Source organism: Muscardinus avellanarius, assembly GCF_963383645.1.
Source record: "Muscardinus avellanarius genome assembly, chromosome: 8".
NCBI classification, from domain to species: Eukaryota; Metazoa; Chordata; class Mammalia; order Rodentia; family Gliridae; genus Muscardinus; species Muscardinus avellanarius.
Genome location: NC_137794.1, coordinates 33200047 through 33217167, shown reverse-complemented (window position 1 = coordinate 33217167; position 17121 = coordinate 33200047). Strand labels below are relative to the sequence as shown.

The window sequence follows — 17121 nt, the reverse complement described above, 5'->3', positions numbered from 1 at the left end:
AGCATGTGTATCTGAAATATTTTGCAATAATTTTCAGAAAGATGTTTATTTTCAATTTTTCAAAGTGAATTTTCATAGCTTCTTCAGTATTTCAGCCATGATTATGAAAATAATTGAGGAAGGAGTAAGCCCGTGATTTCTGAAAATTTCCCAAACATTTCATTTGTGGGGGTCAGTACTACTTATTTATTCTTCTACTCTGGACTTTATTCATTTCTCATCGTGGTCTGCTTGATCCTTTACCTACTTTTTCCATATGGATGATAAAGCCCCGAGGATTTAGTTTTTCTCATTTATACCACTTTCCTACAATATTAAATAGTTGTTAACTCCATCACTGGCATCCTTGCCAAAATGGGCTTTTCGGAACTTTTTCTGGAGCTCATGACTGTTCTTTCTCATTGAGCACTGGTATTTCTCCAGTGGAATATCAGCCATGTTCAGTCATGTGTGGAGGTCATGCTGATTAATTGTGGTTACTAGGCATATATTAATACATTTGTTAGCCTATGATTAATTGTGATGTTTTCCTGGTAACTTGTCAGGCACATTTGGCTACTAAACATAAAAACATTTCAGAAAATTTAATTCACTAGCATTGATATTTGAAGCTCATCGATATGGTCTCCCTAATCCTAGATTATATAATTACTGATTAATGAAACATATGTGATGATTTTTATCATTAGTTGTGCTTAAATGCTCGTCTTGCATTTAAGAACTGGTAAAGAGCCGGGCGTGGTGGCGCACACTGTAATCCCAGCATTTGGGAGGCTGAGACCGGAGGATCGCGGTTCGCGGACAGCCTCAGCTACTTAAGCCCTTTGCAACTCAGTGAGACCCGGTTTCAAAATAAAGAATAAAAAATAGGGCAGGGGCTGTAGCTCGGAGGGAGAATGCCCCTGGGTTTCATCCCCAGACCCCCCCCCCCCAACACACACAAAAAAGAACTGGTAAAGGCCAGCTTTGGTGTTCCATTTGCTTTTCATTAGCTTTATATTCAGATAGAAAATGCTAAAATGGCTATGTATCGTCTATCTAAAGTGATATTTTCTTTTTTTTTTATCAGCAGTTAGAATAGGCTGGTGAACTTGGTGTTGGTAAGAATGAAGCGTCTGTCGGGAGAAAGTCTTGCTGTGGATTTTAAGTAAGAAATAGCACACGTCAGTGTTGCACTTCAGGCAGATGCAAAGCGTAACGGTCTGCCTGTCTGTATCATTTTCTCCTGCAATGACAGCTTAATAGTTTTCCTGGTTGGATTGTGTTAAAATCTTTAAAGGCTACATGCACTAAAACATATGTCTACCATTTAGGCAGCCAAAGTCTGCAATCCTTTGAATTGAGTAAACTTAGCTCTGTGTTTCTACAGGTATATTGTTAAAGGCTATGTTGTCATGCATGTATTGAAGTATCACATAATACCTATAACATGTATGGTTTTTATGTTTTGATGTGTGTATTAGCTAGGAATAAATAAAATTTAAAATAGAGAATAAGCCACATTTAAGTATCGTTAGTTGATACTCTTAGTTCATTTTTGTTCTGGGATGTGCTGAAGTGCACTCTTACACTCTTAAAGGTAGATTTCTTTCCAAGAAGGCAGTAGCATAAATAAATTAAAAGATGACATGAATAATTAATTAAACAGACTGATTTAATAGGTTTTTATCTATTTCACTTTCCTAGAGTGGCTATGCTATTTAGAGCATTGTTCTAGACATCTGCGTAGACATATTTAACTTACCTCCTTTCATGAAGACATGTGTGTGGAAAGTGGATAACAGGGAGAAGTGGTGGAGTGACCGAATAAGGAATAAGTTTTCTTCAAGGCCTCACCAGAAGGGGTTACTGAGATATGTCTGCTTTGGCAATGTCCTGTATCCAGTGTTGGGATTTTGTTTGCTTCTCTTGTGTTAGGATGCTACTGATGCTCTGGTGAAAAAGTCACTACTAGACATAGAGAGAAAGCTTGTAGCCTTTCAGGACTGTTTGTAAAGTTTTCTTGACAGATCTTCAAAAACCCGTGCAAGGAAGGATGCCTTTTTGTTTTGGGGTAGAAGACACTGTTCACCGTTCTCATCTTTAAAGGGCTCCGCTTTCCTAGTGCCATTTGTCACCTTTAACTCATTGGCCCTCCATGTGCTGTAGGCAAGGATCCAGGGGCAGTTCTTAGTGGTAAAAAGTTGGAGAAGCAGATACTGGAAAATCCAGTCTTCTGTGATCCTTCCTGGCTTTGATTGGTTTAGCTTTCATATTGAAAAGTTATTTAAGCTCTTTTAAATTTCTCAAGTGGAGAAAAACATTTATCTCAGAAGAAAACCTAAAAACTTTAAAAGTTATTTCAAAAGGTGAACTTTAACATAGTATTAGCATTTTTATCTGTAGTTATTTATTTTATCAAGGTGAATGTCAGTCCCCATCAAAAAACTTCATATTGATTTTTACTAAGTACATTGAAATGCTAAATTTGATTAGAGAAATTTCCTGGCAGTTGTATATTATTTTGCTTAATGTATAGAGATTAAAAGACTGTTTTATAGTGGACAAGAATATCTTATCAGAATAGCTAATTTAACCCAAAGAATCATTTTCTTCAATTTTGTAAATTTATAATGATCTATTATCACAATATTAATAAAATGTTAACTTCCAAAATAGTACAGGAAAAACAATCTTTAGGAAATTTAGTGATTTCGACAAAAATGAAAAAACATATATAACAGAATTTTTTACACCTCACAAAATTATTGAACCATATTTAGACAATTTAATATATGTTAATTCTTTGGAGTAGGACTGAAAGTAATCAGTGTTGCTTCTAAATTCTGGCATTTTCAAAAATTTGACTAATTTAATTTTATACATTTTAATATTTTTCAGATATCAGAGCTTGTTTTTAAGAAGAAAAGTGAAACCTAAGCGCTTTCCAAATTAAATGAAATAATGAGTTAAACTCCTCAGGGCAGGGCCCATGGAACCGCTCTGACAGTCATTTATAATTATGATCCTCATTTTTTGCCACCCTCTCTCTGTAACTTGTTTGTGTAGAGTAGCAATTGCCACAAATTCAAAGTGTGGTTACTTTTCCATTCTGTCTACCCATCTAGTTCTTGGTGTTTTAGAAATTTCTGTAATTACTTCTGTATCTGTCAGATCTGAGAGCACACTTCTTTTTTGTGGTACTGGGGATTGAATCCATTTGACCTCCAAGCTATATTTCCAGCTCCTTTAAATTATTTTTGTTTTGAAACAGGGTCTTGCTAGGTTTCTAAGTCTCACTGATTTCCTGAGGCTGGTCTTGAACCTGCGATCCTCTTGTGTCAGCTTCCCAAACTGGGATTATAGGCCTGTGCTGTCGTGTTTGTCTGAGCACACACATCTTTAATAGCTTGATGTTAATAGTTTGACTCTCTGATAGCGGTGGCTTATTTCTCATTTTGTCTAATATCCATTAGTGTGACGATTAAATGAGGAGCTGGTTATGATCCTGGTGTGCAGCAGATCACATGGAGAGCAGGAAGGAAGACTGGCTCCCCAGATTTTTACTGTGTCCGTTTGTTGCTGGAGCCCGAGACTTTAGGAGCTCCTTATTTCTTAAGCTAGTCCTAAAGTATCATTAAAAAATAAAATCATTCTGTTTCTTGAGAAGATTACGACTGTAGCATAACATGCATTTGTTGCTTTAAGTGTTAATTCGCTTAGCTATTTCATTTTATTTCATTTTTACTGAGAATATTTTTGATAGAATAAAAGTACATAAAGTAGTAAAGTAGTAAGTAATAAAAGACCCTTCTGTACCTTCCCTCACTCTCATTCCTTAGGAGAAACAATTTCTGGTAATTTGGAATGAACTTGTGCACACACCTAAACGTTTACACATGCTAGCTCATATACATGTCGAAAAGATATGTTTCTTAGTGTCTTCATGGTTTTTCTAATTTTTTTTTTTTTTTTTTTACAAAAATGAGATTATATTGCCCGGCAAGTTGCCTATTTGCCAGTTGACTTGTTCAGGGCATCTTTCCCTGTTCTCAGTCTTTTTCATGGGTGCATACTACTGTACTGCACTGATGCACACTGGTCTATTTAGCCTTGTCCCGGCTGAGGGCGTGGGTCTCCAGAGCTGCCTGCTAACCTTTCCCATTGCGTGAATCCAGAGCAGGGAGCCCTGGCTCTGCCCCTCTGTCCCTCACATCCCTGCTTTACTCTTCAGGCTGCAGGAAGCCTAGGCGTTGGCCCTGATTGTTTATTGGCTTTTAGGGATCTTTCTAAATGCCATTTGAGCGCATGTAAAAACGACCCCATCATTGTGTGGGGTTTTAGGGTAAAAGAGGCATTTTTACAGAGGTTTCTCATTTCCACCTGCTAGAAATTTAAGATGTAACTTAACTTTTAGCTTGGATGGGTATTGATGAAGCCATCCTTTTATATTAACAGAGTTCCGAATACCAAGCTTTAGGAATGTTCTGATTGCCAAATCTGTTTATTTGTTTTTTTAGTTGATTAGCTCTTTTAGAGAATACTTTGAAAACATTTTTGGTTTTTTTTGATTGTGGTGTATTTTTACCCCTGTATATTTCTATCCAGCTGCGCTGAAATTTAATTTGTGACTTTAACAAATGGCCTAATTAATTGTAGTCATAAAGAATTAAATGCTAGTACTCCAAGGTGTGCATTTCCCTGGAGGTGGGGTGGTGTTCATTAAGGTGTTCATAAAATTTTACATTCCTCAGTCACTCTCTACTTTGTAGATACAGTAACTTTTTTTTCATAGCAACTGGCTGTATCTTGGGATTTAACATTTGCTGGCAGAAACCGCTGCATATTCTAAATCCTAAACTATAAGTCTGTAGAAAAAAATTAATCTTTTATTTTAGATACATATTTTTGCTTGTAAGATTTTATTTCATGTTCATAAAATAGTAACATAGATTTTAAGAAAGGAGATAACAAATTGTTAGAAATCTAGAGAAGAAAGTACCATTTCTTTGTGGTAACATGGTAATTGGCCAATATATTTTAAGCCATAACTTGCTGTTCATTTTCATACCTTTTTCTTCCCAACAGAGCTAGCATCCTGCTATGATATCATTGCTATGCTTTTTGATATATTATTGCCTAGAGCATATTATGCACAGTGTGAACAACCACAGTGAATGGCTAAGAATATATTCTTACTGTTTGTGACTTTTCTCATATTAAATTGGCGCAGTGGTGATTAATCAGATTTTAGTGAGCATTAACAAAGTTAAACCTTTCTACTCCTGTAGTAATTTCTTATTGCTAGGTTTCCTTGAATTTATAATCACTTGACTTTTTCCTTTGCTCCAGCTTATGTGCGCTCTTTTTGTGTTTTAATTTTCCATAAACCAATGTTTCCTAATAGATGCAAATATCTGCCAGTTAATATTACTCTTGCTATTAAAGATACAAAGAAAATATTGATAATTGAGATATGAAAGTTTGAGATAATCATTTCATTTATAACAAAATGTTCTGTGATAATAGGCATGCATTTTAATTACAAACTATAGAATTACAAATTTCATTTTTCTTTGTACTAGATTGTAAGGTAATTTTTTTTTGTACTGGGATTGTCTAATAGTGTTTCTTTTGTACTGGGATCATTTGTTAAAAAATTAAAAATTCTTTAAAACTACAAAGCTCAGAAGATTGTTCAGTCAATGGGGAATTGTAACTTACTAGGAATAAAATTGACTTCCTGATTTTTATATTATTTATTGAATTTAAATAATGTACTTTTATTGCGGAATTAAAACTGCCATCAAATTCTTCAAACTTGTATTCTCGTCAACATCAGGTTTTCCTTTTCTCTTTCAGTCTGTGACCAAAACGGGGCGACTGCTAATCAGTCACGAAGCTCCCCTGACAGGCGGCTTTGCGTCAGAGATCAGCTCTACGGTGCAGGTGGAGTAACTTGTTGGCATTGATTTTAACATTTATGTAATATACATGCCTATTCCAGAAGGAAAACACGAAAGCAAAACCCCAACTGCTTAACACAATATCTGAAAATATGTACTTTTTAGAAATGTACATTGTGCATTTATACTGCACTGTCTTTTACTTAATGTTATAATTATATTCTTTGAAAAAGAAATTTTAAATAATAAAAAAAGAAAACTCTTTGGGAAGACGAATGTTTGAAATGAGTTTAATAAACTAACTTCAACTATATTTGCTAGATTAGTGGAAAAACTTCAACTTAAGTTTTCTTTTAATAAAACTTAGGGTTGTTATGAAATGGTTGATTATAAAATTGAACTTAAACATTCTAGCCTTCACTTTCTGAACTATACCTTTCACAAGTTGTAAGTAAATCTAATAAATAATTAAAATATTTTGTTTAATTAATAATCAAATACTCTTGTTATTGGCAATGCTTCAGAAATGGTTTAAAAACTTGCTTGTTTTTAAAGATGTTTCTTCAAGATGCTTCATATTAGAAAAAAATCTTATACATTTCTTTCTGAATACTTTAAACTTTTATTCACATTTGTACCAGAGATATGCAGAACATTATTTTTATTTAAAGAATTTTTTATTTTCTAATTTTTAATTGAAAATTAAGTATTTAAATGTAAATTACAATGCAGATTACATGCATTTTAAATTCAGAATATCTTTGCAACTTGAAAATATTTTACTTCTTTTTTACTAGTTTTAAGATGCTTTAACTATTAAGATACATATAAGTAGAGAATTGCTTTAAGAGCATGTAGCTTAATAACTTGATATATAAAATTACCGTAGATAAGTAATGGCAAGAATTTATTTTTAAGCTTTTAACCAGTGAGCAATCTTTTTTTAAAATTTATTAATTTTTTATTGGTGTATTGTATTTATACATCATAATGGGGTAAAAAACTTGTGTAGGCATAAATGCACACCTCACCCAGCCAGCCCCCACCCAGTCCCCACCGCACTCCCTCCCCACCCTTCCCTCTCATGCTTGGTTTAGTGGTTAACTTCGATATGAGTAAGTACATCATGTGCTTTAAAGCATTTCTCTCTCCCCACCTCCCACCCCCACAGTTAGGTCATCTTATTTGCTCCTATATATATATAAATTGGGGGGGGCAGGATGTAGCTCAGTGGCAAAGCACGTGCAAAGCAGATGTGGCGCTCTGGGTTCGATACCCAGTTCCAAAAAGCCAAAAAAAAAAAAAAAAAAAAAAAGAACCCCTTTAAACTATAAATTGGATGAAATAAATTTAAACATAAAAACTATATAAAAATAATCTATAATCACATTCAATAAAAAGTTTTGACTATTATGTTTTATATATAATCTCTGACAAAATTAAGAGAAGCAAACATTTAAGTTTTATAGATATGTTGTTTCCCTGCTTACTTAATTAACATAGTCAAAATGCCATGATTACCTGATATTTATTCAGTACTATATTCACTGAGTAGCATAATATACTATATCTCTAGAAAAGAGGGTTGCAAGAATGAATCAGTATAATATCATTGTTATTTCAAGTCAGAAGCAAAATTGGAAAAAGAAACTAGATTTTTCTGACTTCGAATTTAATACGTAGTGCACTAAACCACTTTAAATCATTATGACTCTTGCTAATAAACACTTTCATAGCCCTGCTTGATTTTGACCACTGACTGCTTATTATTATATCAGTAGTTTCATTTGCATATATCTTTAAAAGGAAAACCAATTGAAGGGAGTTAAAATATGTAATTTTAGCTCCTCTTGTAAAGTTTACTTTCTCTAAGTGTGCATTTAAATTATTGGTAGGCTGCAATGGAATATAATATATTTTTCAGACTGGAAAAGATGTGGAAAGATGATCTAATCTAGTGTCTGTTGGTTTTGCATAATATGTGTACTGATGTTTATGGAAAAATTTCTCTCAGGCCCCAAGAATACATCAGTGAATTCCTGTTTGGGAAACACTGTATTGATTTAAACGTAGTCACTATAGAAGCTAACTCCAAACATCTTAAATGCAATAGCAAAATTAGATCCTGAACTCATGTAATAATAATTGGTCATATAAGTTGTGAGTGAGGTTATATAGGACATGATCATATTTATGTCACAATGTGAAGGCAACAAAGGCATCGTGTAAGACTCTTACACTCCCAAGAATTTGTTCACAGACCCTCAGATGTCCACAGTTTGAGAAATACTGATCTGAACCAACCCTATTCCTATTATAGATGAGTGTTTGTCATCCAGCGTGCTTGTGACTTACCAGTTTATAAAGACGGGGGTGATCTGGAACCAGTACAGGAGTCTTGAGTCAATTTAAGTGTGTACATACGCATTCTATATTCAAAGCCTGCTGTCTCCCAAGAGGAAGACAGAAAATTTGGATTCTTTATAAAGTTCTGTGTTTTCCATGGTAAAATCATTCAACCAGTGAACCAGAAAATGAATTAGGCAATCCTGTAAAAAAATCTGTGGAGGGGGGGGCAGATCTGCATTTAATATTTTGAATAATTAGAATTTTGATTTATTATTATGCAAGTGAATTTGAAAATGTACATAGTCGTTTTGCTGAATTCAGATTTTATTTGCACCAATAAGGAGTGCAACAAGTGAATTTTAGTAAAATATAATGAGCTGCATGTCTCCAAATTTTGCTTTTTGTAGCTTTTAGTCTATCAATAAGGAAGATGGAAAAAAAATAGACTGGAAAAGTTTTTTTCTCCTTTGTTGGTGATGTTGGTATGTATTTTGAGTGCTACAAACAATAAAAATATACTTTCCAACAATTGGTTTATGCACATATTCAACTAAATGCACTAGAGCAGCATCCTCTCCCCGGCCTTGGTCTGTATTACGAGAGAAACCTGTATCAAATAACCAGTGCCTGGGGTTGTTTAAACTGAAATTATTTAAGTGTGAGGTGTAGTTGCTATCAGCACTTGGAATGATTCTTGTTTCTGTATTGGTTTTGGTTGTGTATACCTTCTAAGGTTAAAAAAAAAGATACGGATAAGGAGTTAATATATTAAAAGCCAATTTTCTGGGACAGCAACAAAAAATCTAGACGGAGAACTTTTATTGTCATTTTGGAAAAGAAGCTTGAAATTATGGATGAGAATGAAATATAAACTTGGGTACCGTCTATTAAAATACTGCATTGTTCTCATTGTTGTATCAACGAATCTAAATTTTATTTGAAAGTAAGTTAAAAAATGCTACACAGGCACTGTTTTGTGGAACATTATCTGGTAGCTTTTAAAAAGCTCATCCATAGTTAATCCTGCAATATTGTTATTAAAATAATGCTTTAATAGACTTTCATAATAAATTACTTTTTAAATAGGTCAAAATCTGAGAATACCTGAAAATCCAAAATATTCTGTTTTATTCAAATTTTAAATTATTACTCACATTAAAAAATATTGCAGAGAATACAGCACTACAGAGAATGTCCTCTTAATTTTATAATTGATTTTTATAGTAGAATAATTATAATGTACCACCTGGAATTAAATATCAAACAAAAGAACATTTACTGTATTATTGGCTTACTATGGAGATGATTTTTAGTTATGCAGATAAAATATGAAAAGAGTGAATATAAAATATGACCATAATTTATTTGCCTAACTCTAACAGCAGATGACTCTTTCATCAGACAAGAAATTGTGTCCGTATCTTAAGTTTTTGTTGCCTGTTGCTTCTTTTACATACAGCCATTTAGTTTATTGCTAAAAAATTTGTTGTTAATAGTCTTAGCATGAAGTAATGCTAAACTCACAAAAGTGACTAGACTATATTGATAAGACATCACAATTTTAAAAAATATTTACTAACAGTTTATTTTGAAATTTATCCTTCTCTCTTTATAAAAATAAATGCTTGCAAAAAGAAATAAACCTTAAGAACTGCTTTGCATTTTTATTGGATTTCATCTCAAGCTGAGGTCTGATACATTTGGACCCTCTGGGAAGGATTTCTTGGTCGGTCATCCAGAGCTCCACTGTCTTTCCTCATCTAATTTTACACTCCCCATCTGTTCTCACTTTGGGGCGAGGGAACTTTTTCCTTCTTTTCTTTCCTTTGACACATATTGAAATCTAAAGCACTTCTTAAAGTGGCGCGTTGTGCACCCTGATTTGTGGGAAAGTGCAAAGACAACTCCGTTTAGGCTATTCATTGGCCTTCTCATTGTGTAGGTTGAGCAAAGATTCCATTGTTTCAGAAGATTATACAAATTAATTTTGTATGATGTTTGTATTCCTCAGCTTTATGTAGCCACATATTTTCTAAATGTCTTTTTTTTTCTAAAAGAGAAGCATTATTAACCTCAGCTATTTTAATACTTCCCAAGTTAATTTGTATTATATATTCTAGAATGCAATGTTTAACATAGGCATTATTTATTTTCATGTTAAGGCCAAATAATCTGTGGTATTTTAGCAGTCTTTAAATAGGATAATTTCTTTTAAGAATTGTAGAAACCAACCATTGTTATTAATTTCCAACACATTCCTATGGTGATAAAGAAGCTTGATTCTGATAATAATTGTGTGATAATAACAAAATAGTTCATTTATTTTTTTTTTCTGGATTCAGTATTTAATAAGAGTGCCAAAGATTTTAGGGATTGTGGTTGGCTTAAAGGTTTGAGTTTTTTTTTTTTTTTAAACACATGGAAGCAATAAGTCTGCAATAAAGAGTCCAATTGGAGAGGATGGTAAGTTTCCATACTATTGTTTTATCCTTTCTGTGCGGTCTTTTTTCTGAGAATAAGAACTTAGAAATTGTGTGTAGCGACATTTTTTAAGGTAATCAGATTCTAATAGTTTGAAAGGGTTTTTATAGGTCCTACACAAGTCACTATGTAAAAGTAAAGCTTCATAGCTTTTGCCAAAAGGAATTTTGCTTTTCTTAATGTTTCCTGTTAGATTTATTCAAAGGGATTTTTTTCTTATAGACTTATTATTACAAAATACAAAATCACTGTATTTAAATATGTCAATCTTTAGAGGAGAAAGAAAGGTCCTAAATCTTCTCGAGTTTTTACCACTGTGGAAGTGTATTTAATTAAGATTATTATGTTGAAAAATGAAGAGTTATGATAGAAAACTGTCAGAATAGTCATTTGGTGAATAATTTAATGCAATTATGTAATCTTAATTAAAAATAATTAGCAGTGATGCAAAACATTTGCCAATAGCCACAGATTAAAAAAAATCAGGAGAAGTTTACTTCTGTGCTAAAAGGTGGAGCCAGAGCATCAGAAAAGGAGCAGAACCCAGAGTGTTGAGATACTGGATGCCATTTTAAATGCAGATTTGCCCTAAAGCCTGTTGAGAATTCTGCTAACGGGTTTGTGGCTACAGATAGGAACCAAAGTTTTAATCTCTCCAGGGATGCATTGTGGATGGGACTTCTTCATGACTGTTTTTCATTAAGCCCATGATATATTCAGTTGGTTCTCTCTCTAAGTCATCCTCTTTGCTTGTTAGTATAAGTGTGACTTAAATTTCGACCATCAGCCTCTTCTCCTATTTCCTATTCTTTCCTGGGCATTCTTAACCACGTGCTAGTTATAGTTACTCTTGGAACCATTGAATTTGAAACCTTCCTTCTTGATCAGCTTTTGGACTTTAGACTCAAAATTCCAATTTTGTGCTAATTTGGGTGGTGATAGGTTTATATTTTAAAATGCTGTATGTACAAGGATTTACCTTTTATTTTTGTATTTTTGTTGGTACATTGTAATTGTACATGATAGTGAGATTCATAGTGTACATTTAGGCACATAACATTATTTGGTCCTCTTCTTTCCATGTTCTTACCCCTTCCCTCTCCTCTCTCCTTGTGCATATAATAGAGAGATTCATAGTGACACATTCCTACGTGCACATGACATTATTTGGTCTGCTTTCTTCCCTATATGTCCCCTTCCCCTCCACGCCTTCATCTCCCAGTCCCCTTCCACTGTTCTCTTATTCTCCCTCCTAATTTTCATGAGGTCCTTTTTTCTTTTTTCTGTAGCTTCCTATGTGGAAGGATTTAACTAGGAAACAGTGAGAATAGGTAGAGGTGAGCATGTGGATATTTGCCAGTTTATGGACATCGGCTTACCTCAAATGAACTCTAATTCTTTCTAACTCTTTTCTGGAACAATTAAACTCTCTCTTTACATCTTTGTCTTCAGTCTCTCACCTCTTATCACATTAATATTTATTAGTTTTTTAAAAAATACACATTCAGTTTTGTCCATCTTCTTTTTGAAAACCTTTGATGGATCGTCCCAGCAGTGAGATCTTTGTGTCAGTATCCAAGAGCCCAGTCTACCCACACTGGTGCTGTCAGTGTTATTTCTCACAGTATTTTTGACTCCAGTATGCTGATCACACTAGCTTAATGGCCATTTCCTGGATGAGAATTCATTCATATAACCATCCTTTACTGGCTGTTTTAAGTACAGCCTTAATATGAGCATTTGATCCAAGTAATGAAGCTCTTACTTTGGATTCTTAAAGTGTATTAGAGAAGTAAATGACAAACACAGTTACAATATGAAACATGCTAGGATGTAGTAGGAATATAAAATACTTGATCACCTAACTCAAATGTGATGACTAAGCTAATTCTTAGAGGATGAGTGCGAACCCGGGAGTGAAGGCAGGCCAGTATTCTAGGTAGAAGGAGTGACATGACTAAGGGGGGGGGGGGGCGCATAACATATTTGTTATTTTAGGGATTCTCGTGGGTCTTTTACATGTTTATAAATTTCAATTTTAAAATATATTTTATAGAGTTCCTAACAAATAAGAAGTAGTACAAACTAATAAAATAAGGGTCACCATTATTATCACTATTTAAAGCAAATGGGTATAATAAAATGATTTTAGGTGGAAGATGAAAATAGATGAATTTATAAATTAGGAAAATATTTTGGCAGGTGTGTTGAGGACTCATTGTGAAGGATGAGGCAAGAGGTAATGGAGATTCACTAAAAGCCTATCGTGTTAAACTAGATGAGAGATTGAGGATCTTCTAAACCAAGGACATAGTAGCAGGTTTGATGAGAAAGGTGAATTTTAGAAAGTAGAAGAGAGAGCCTGAAATAAAAACGTGTTGAGTGATTAGATAGACATGGGGCAGCGAGTGAAGGGATAAGGAAGGGGCAGACAGACATCAAAAATAAGGTATATCTTAATTTGTTGATAGAATAGCTCCTTTCCTTCTCCTCCCTTTCCTTTCTTCCCTCCCTCCTTCTTTCCTTCCTTCCTTCTTTCCTTCCTTCTCTCTCTGTTCCTTTTCTTCTTTCTCTCTCTTTCTTTCTTCATACTGAGGATCAAATCCAGGGCCTCACTCATATTAGGCAAGCATTCTCTTCCTGAGCTACTTCCAGAACCATCCCCTTCCCCTCTTTTTGGGGATTAAACCCAGGGGCATTCTACCTCTGAGCTATACCCCCCAGCCCGATATCATTTTGAAACAGGGTATTGCTAAGTTTCTGAGGCTGTCTGTGAACCTTAGATACTCCTGTCTCAGCCTCCCAAGTACTGGAATCACAAGTGTGCACCATCATGACCTACTCCAAGAACTGTTTAAAAGTTATTTTGAAATAGGGTCTTGCTAAATTGCCTGGGCTGCCTTTGAACTTGAATCCTCCTGCCTTAGTTTTTTCCAGTAGCTGGGATTACTGTGCCCAGCTGAATGGTTTCTTAGTCGTGGTATAGTTTCACTTAGATGGGCAATATTAGAAAAAAGGTTTGAGCCCATCTTTTGTGGAGTGCATTTGGACCTGTGCAATTTAAGGTGGGGACAAAAAATGAATCTGGAGTTCAGGAGAGCCTCTAAAAATGGAAGAAAAAATTAAAGATTTATTACCTTCTGGTATTGGCTAAGCTCATGAATATAGATGTGATTTCAGGAAGAAGAAAGTTTCTGTAGAAGAAGCCCCCTATGTAGACCAATATTTAAGAAAAAAAGAGAAATAAGAGCCATAAAAGAGAGTAAGATGGAATAGCTAGAGAAGGAAGGGCATAGGAGAGAGTATATCATAGTTCAGTATGATTAGTGGTTTTAGGCATCTACCGGGGATTTAGAACAACATATCCTGAGTGGATAAAAGTTGCCTATTGTGGCTAGAAATAAGCTCGATCTCTCTTAATTCAATTTCTCAGCAAAGAATACCATTTTCATCAATTTGGGGCCTTCCTGGCAGCTTCATTAATTTCCTGTTTTCTCCATCTCTTTCTGACCTTTTGGCCTATCTTAGTAGCATTTTTAATATTTCTTAAATTGGCCTTCTACTATGTGTTTCTCTAATAAACTCTATAAAACCATATAATACCTAAAAGAAAAATATAGAAAATAAATTATCAGTATGGGTAAGAAATTTTTAAGCAAAAAAAAAGAAAGAAAGAAAAAGCAGCAGGTTAAATCATACTATCACAGATAAATGTATTTGCATAAAAAGAAAAAAAATATAATCAAAGAGACAACATTTAGAAGGAAAATTACATTGGGAATATACTAGAACATAGGACAGCACATTATCATTTGTACTCTATTAAAAAGTGTTCTTGTCAAGCCTGGTGATGCACCCTTGTAATCCCAGCATTTGGGAGGCTGAGACAGGAGGATTGAAGACAGCTTCAGCTATTTACTGGGGTCCTTTGCAACTCAGTGAAACCCTGTTTCAAAATAAAGGGTAAAAAAAATAGGGCTGGGGGTATAGCTTGAAGGTAGAATGCCCCTGTGTTCCATCTCCAGTGCCACAAAAAAAGGGGTTCATAAATGTCAGTAAAGAAATTAATATTTTTATATTTTTATTTAAGAGATTATATTTTTATTTATATTTTTATTTAAAAGATCAAATATAGATTTACTTCTGGATAAAAACTTTAAAAAATGAGATGTTAATATCATTTCTTGCCCATGACAATGGTATCCTTTAAACATGATTTCTATTTTGTGCTGATATGGTGCAGTGTGAATGTAGAAATTGACTCATCTTTCCAGGTAAGCAGTTTATAAGTGTATAACAAGACTTTTTAAGTGGATAAATCCTGACTCAGCAATTCTCAGGAGTTAAACACAAAACAGTCGCTTCTTGTGCTGTGTAGTTAATAGGGAAATTGGAAACTCAGAGGTAGAATGCCTCTAAATCCAATCCCCACATGCACACAAGGTGAGGAGCACACTGGGGATTGGAGCCACAGGCATTTTACTCTGAGCTATATACCACCAGTCCTGTTTTATATTTAAAACGAGGTCTCACCACATTGCTTAATGTCTCGCTAAGTTGCTCAGGCGTTCCTTGAAACTTTTCCTAGAACCTACGATCTTCTACTCTCAGCCTCCCAAGTACAGCCGTGTGCCCCGGCACTTGGCTACTTGGCAACGTTTTTACATGTTTACGGCTATAATATTAAATGAAACGCATATGCACTTCCAAAGGTATGTTATTGGCCCAGTTTTGAGAATAAAACCCATTTATACCTATATCTAGACAAACAGAAAGAAATAGGTAAAGTAAGAAAAAATAAGTAAAGTAAAACATTGATTTACATCTATTTATTTCTTAATTTTCTGTGTATATAAGTCACTTTTATAATAGTTAAATAGATGTTTTTACCTCATGGCACGATTAGCCTTCTGATTCTTCTTAGTTCCTTTCAGTAAGAAAGCCCATTTTGCTCACAAGGTTGATTTTTTAAATTTATTTTATTTATTTATTTTTTTGGTTGTACTGGGGGTGGAACCAGTACAGGAGCTTTCTACCTCTGGGCTATATTCCCAGATCTATTTTATATTTTATTTGGAAATAGGGTCTCACTAAGTTGCTGAGAGCCTCACTAAGTAGCTGAGGCTGGTTTTGAACCTGCATAATCCTCCTGTCCCAGCCTCCCAAGCATGGGGATTACAAGCATGCACCACCACACCTGGCTTCATAAGGTTGATTTTTAAGAATTTTATTTTATTGTACTATATTTGAGTCGGAGTTGCCATTCATAGAGTTGATGGTTACTTAAAATTGTGATGTGGGATAGTTTTAAAACCAACAAAACCACAATGCATAGACTATAATTCTGCAGGTTAATGACCGTCTTTTACATACATGACATATGTTTTATTCTTTGCTTTTATGATAGAAGTCAAAAGCTGCATTGTATTGGGGTTTTCCCATGATTTTCTTGTGTTACTCTGTCAGTGACATGGAGATTGACATTTCTAGCATGTGACGGATACTAACATTGGATTCACTGATTATTTTCCCTACCTTCTTTTGGTATTAGCTTTATGATGAATTGTCATTATTCTCTTGGAAATCTTTCTGGATGTAAGCCAGTCAGAAAAAAATAATCGCCCACATGCTATCTCTCTGGGAAATGATAAGTCCCCCAGTTTTCCCCACATAATCCTTAATATTTTCTGGTCAGAAGTAGTCCTCCTGAGCACAAAGGTGCATTTGCACAAGCTTCTTTCCTCTTCCTCCCTCTTCTCTGTGCCCCTTGGAGAACATTTTGTTGTTTCCCACCCCACTTAATCAGGACTGACAACTCTGTCAGTTGGAGGAGGAAAATGAGCATGGCTGGAATGTTGCAAGGAAATGTGTTCAACTGAACACGTATTTTCAAAGTGTAGCCCTTGATCATGAATTGAGATGTATGACTACAATACACCAATTTAAAGAAAGAAATTATTTAGCCGGGCATGGTGGCGCACGCTTGTAATCCCCGCGCTTGGGAGGTGGAGACAGGAGGATCGCGCTGGTTAGAAGCCAGCCACACTGGCTTAAGAGACCCTGTTTCCAAATAAAAAAGTATAAAAATAGGTCTGGGAGTGTAGCCCGGAGGTAGAAGGGTTTCCAGGAACCCCAGTACCACCAAAAAGAAAGAAAGAAAAAAAGAAAGAAAGAAAGAAAGAAAGAAAGAAAGAAAGAAGAAAAAAGAAATTATTTAAAGAATAAATAGATCAGTTTTGAAATAGCAGCTCTCCAGAAAGGTTCTCCAGTTGTTTCCTCTAAAGCAGCCCCTCTCACCCAGCATCTTGCACCATCACCTTACGCTGTCTTGCTGTCCGAAGCCCTTGAAATGCCTGCAGGTGTCTTGTTTATTGTTCAGTGTTCTTCCTCCCACGGTAGAAGGCAA

The 17121-nt window shown here is 34.7% G+C and overlaps 1 protein-coding gene across 2 annotated transcripts in view; it reads left to right on the top strand.

Moving 5' to 3' along the window:
* The window catches only part of BCKDHB (branched chain keto acid dehydrogenase E1 subunit beta), a gene marked incomplete at its 3' end in the record, with an annotated part of 243016 nt that overhangs the window by 169608 nt on the left and 56287 nt on the right, over positions 1–17121 (top strand). Inside the window, exon 8 of one of the 2 annotated variants that reach the window (XM_080700664.1) lies at positions 5842–5928. In XM_080700664.1, the coding sequence (XP_080556790.1) occupies positions 5842–5928 (87 nt within the window). Of the gene's footprint in view, positions 1–5841; positions 5938–17121 lie in introns of those variants that run through there. The other variant, XM_080700665.1, reaches the window with a different exon arrangement.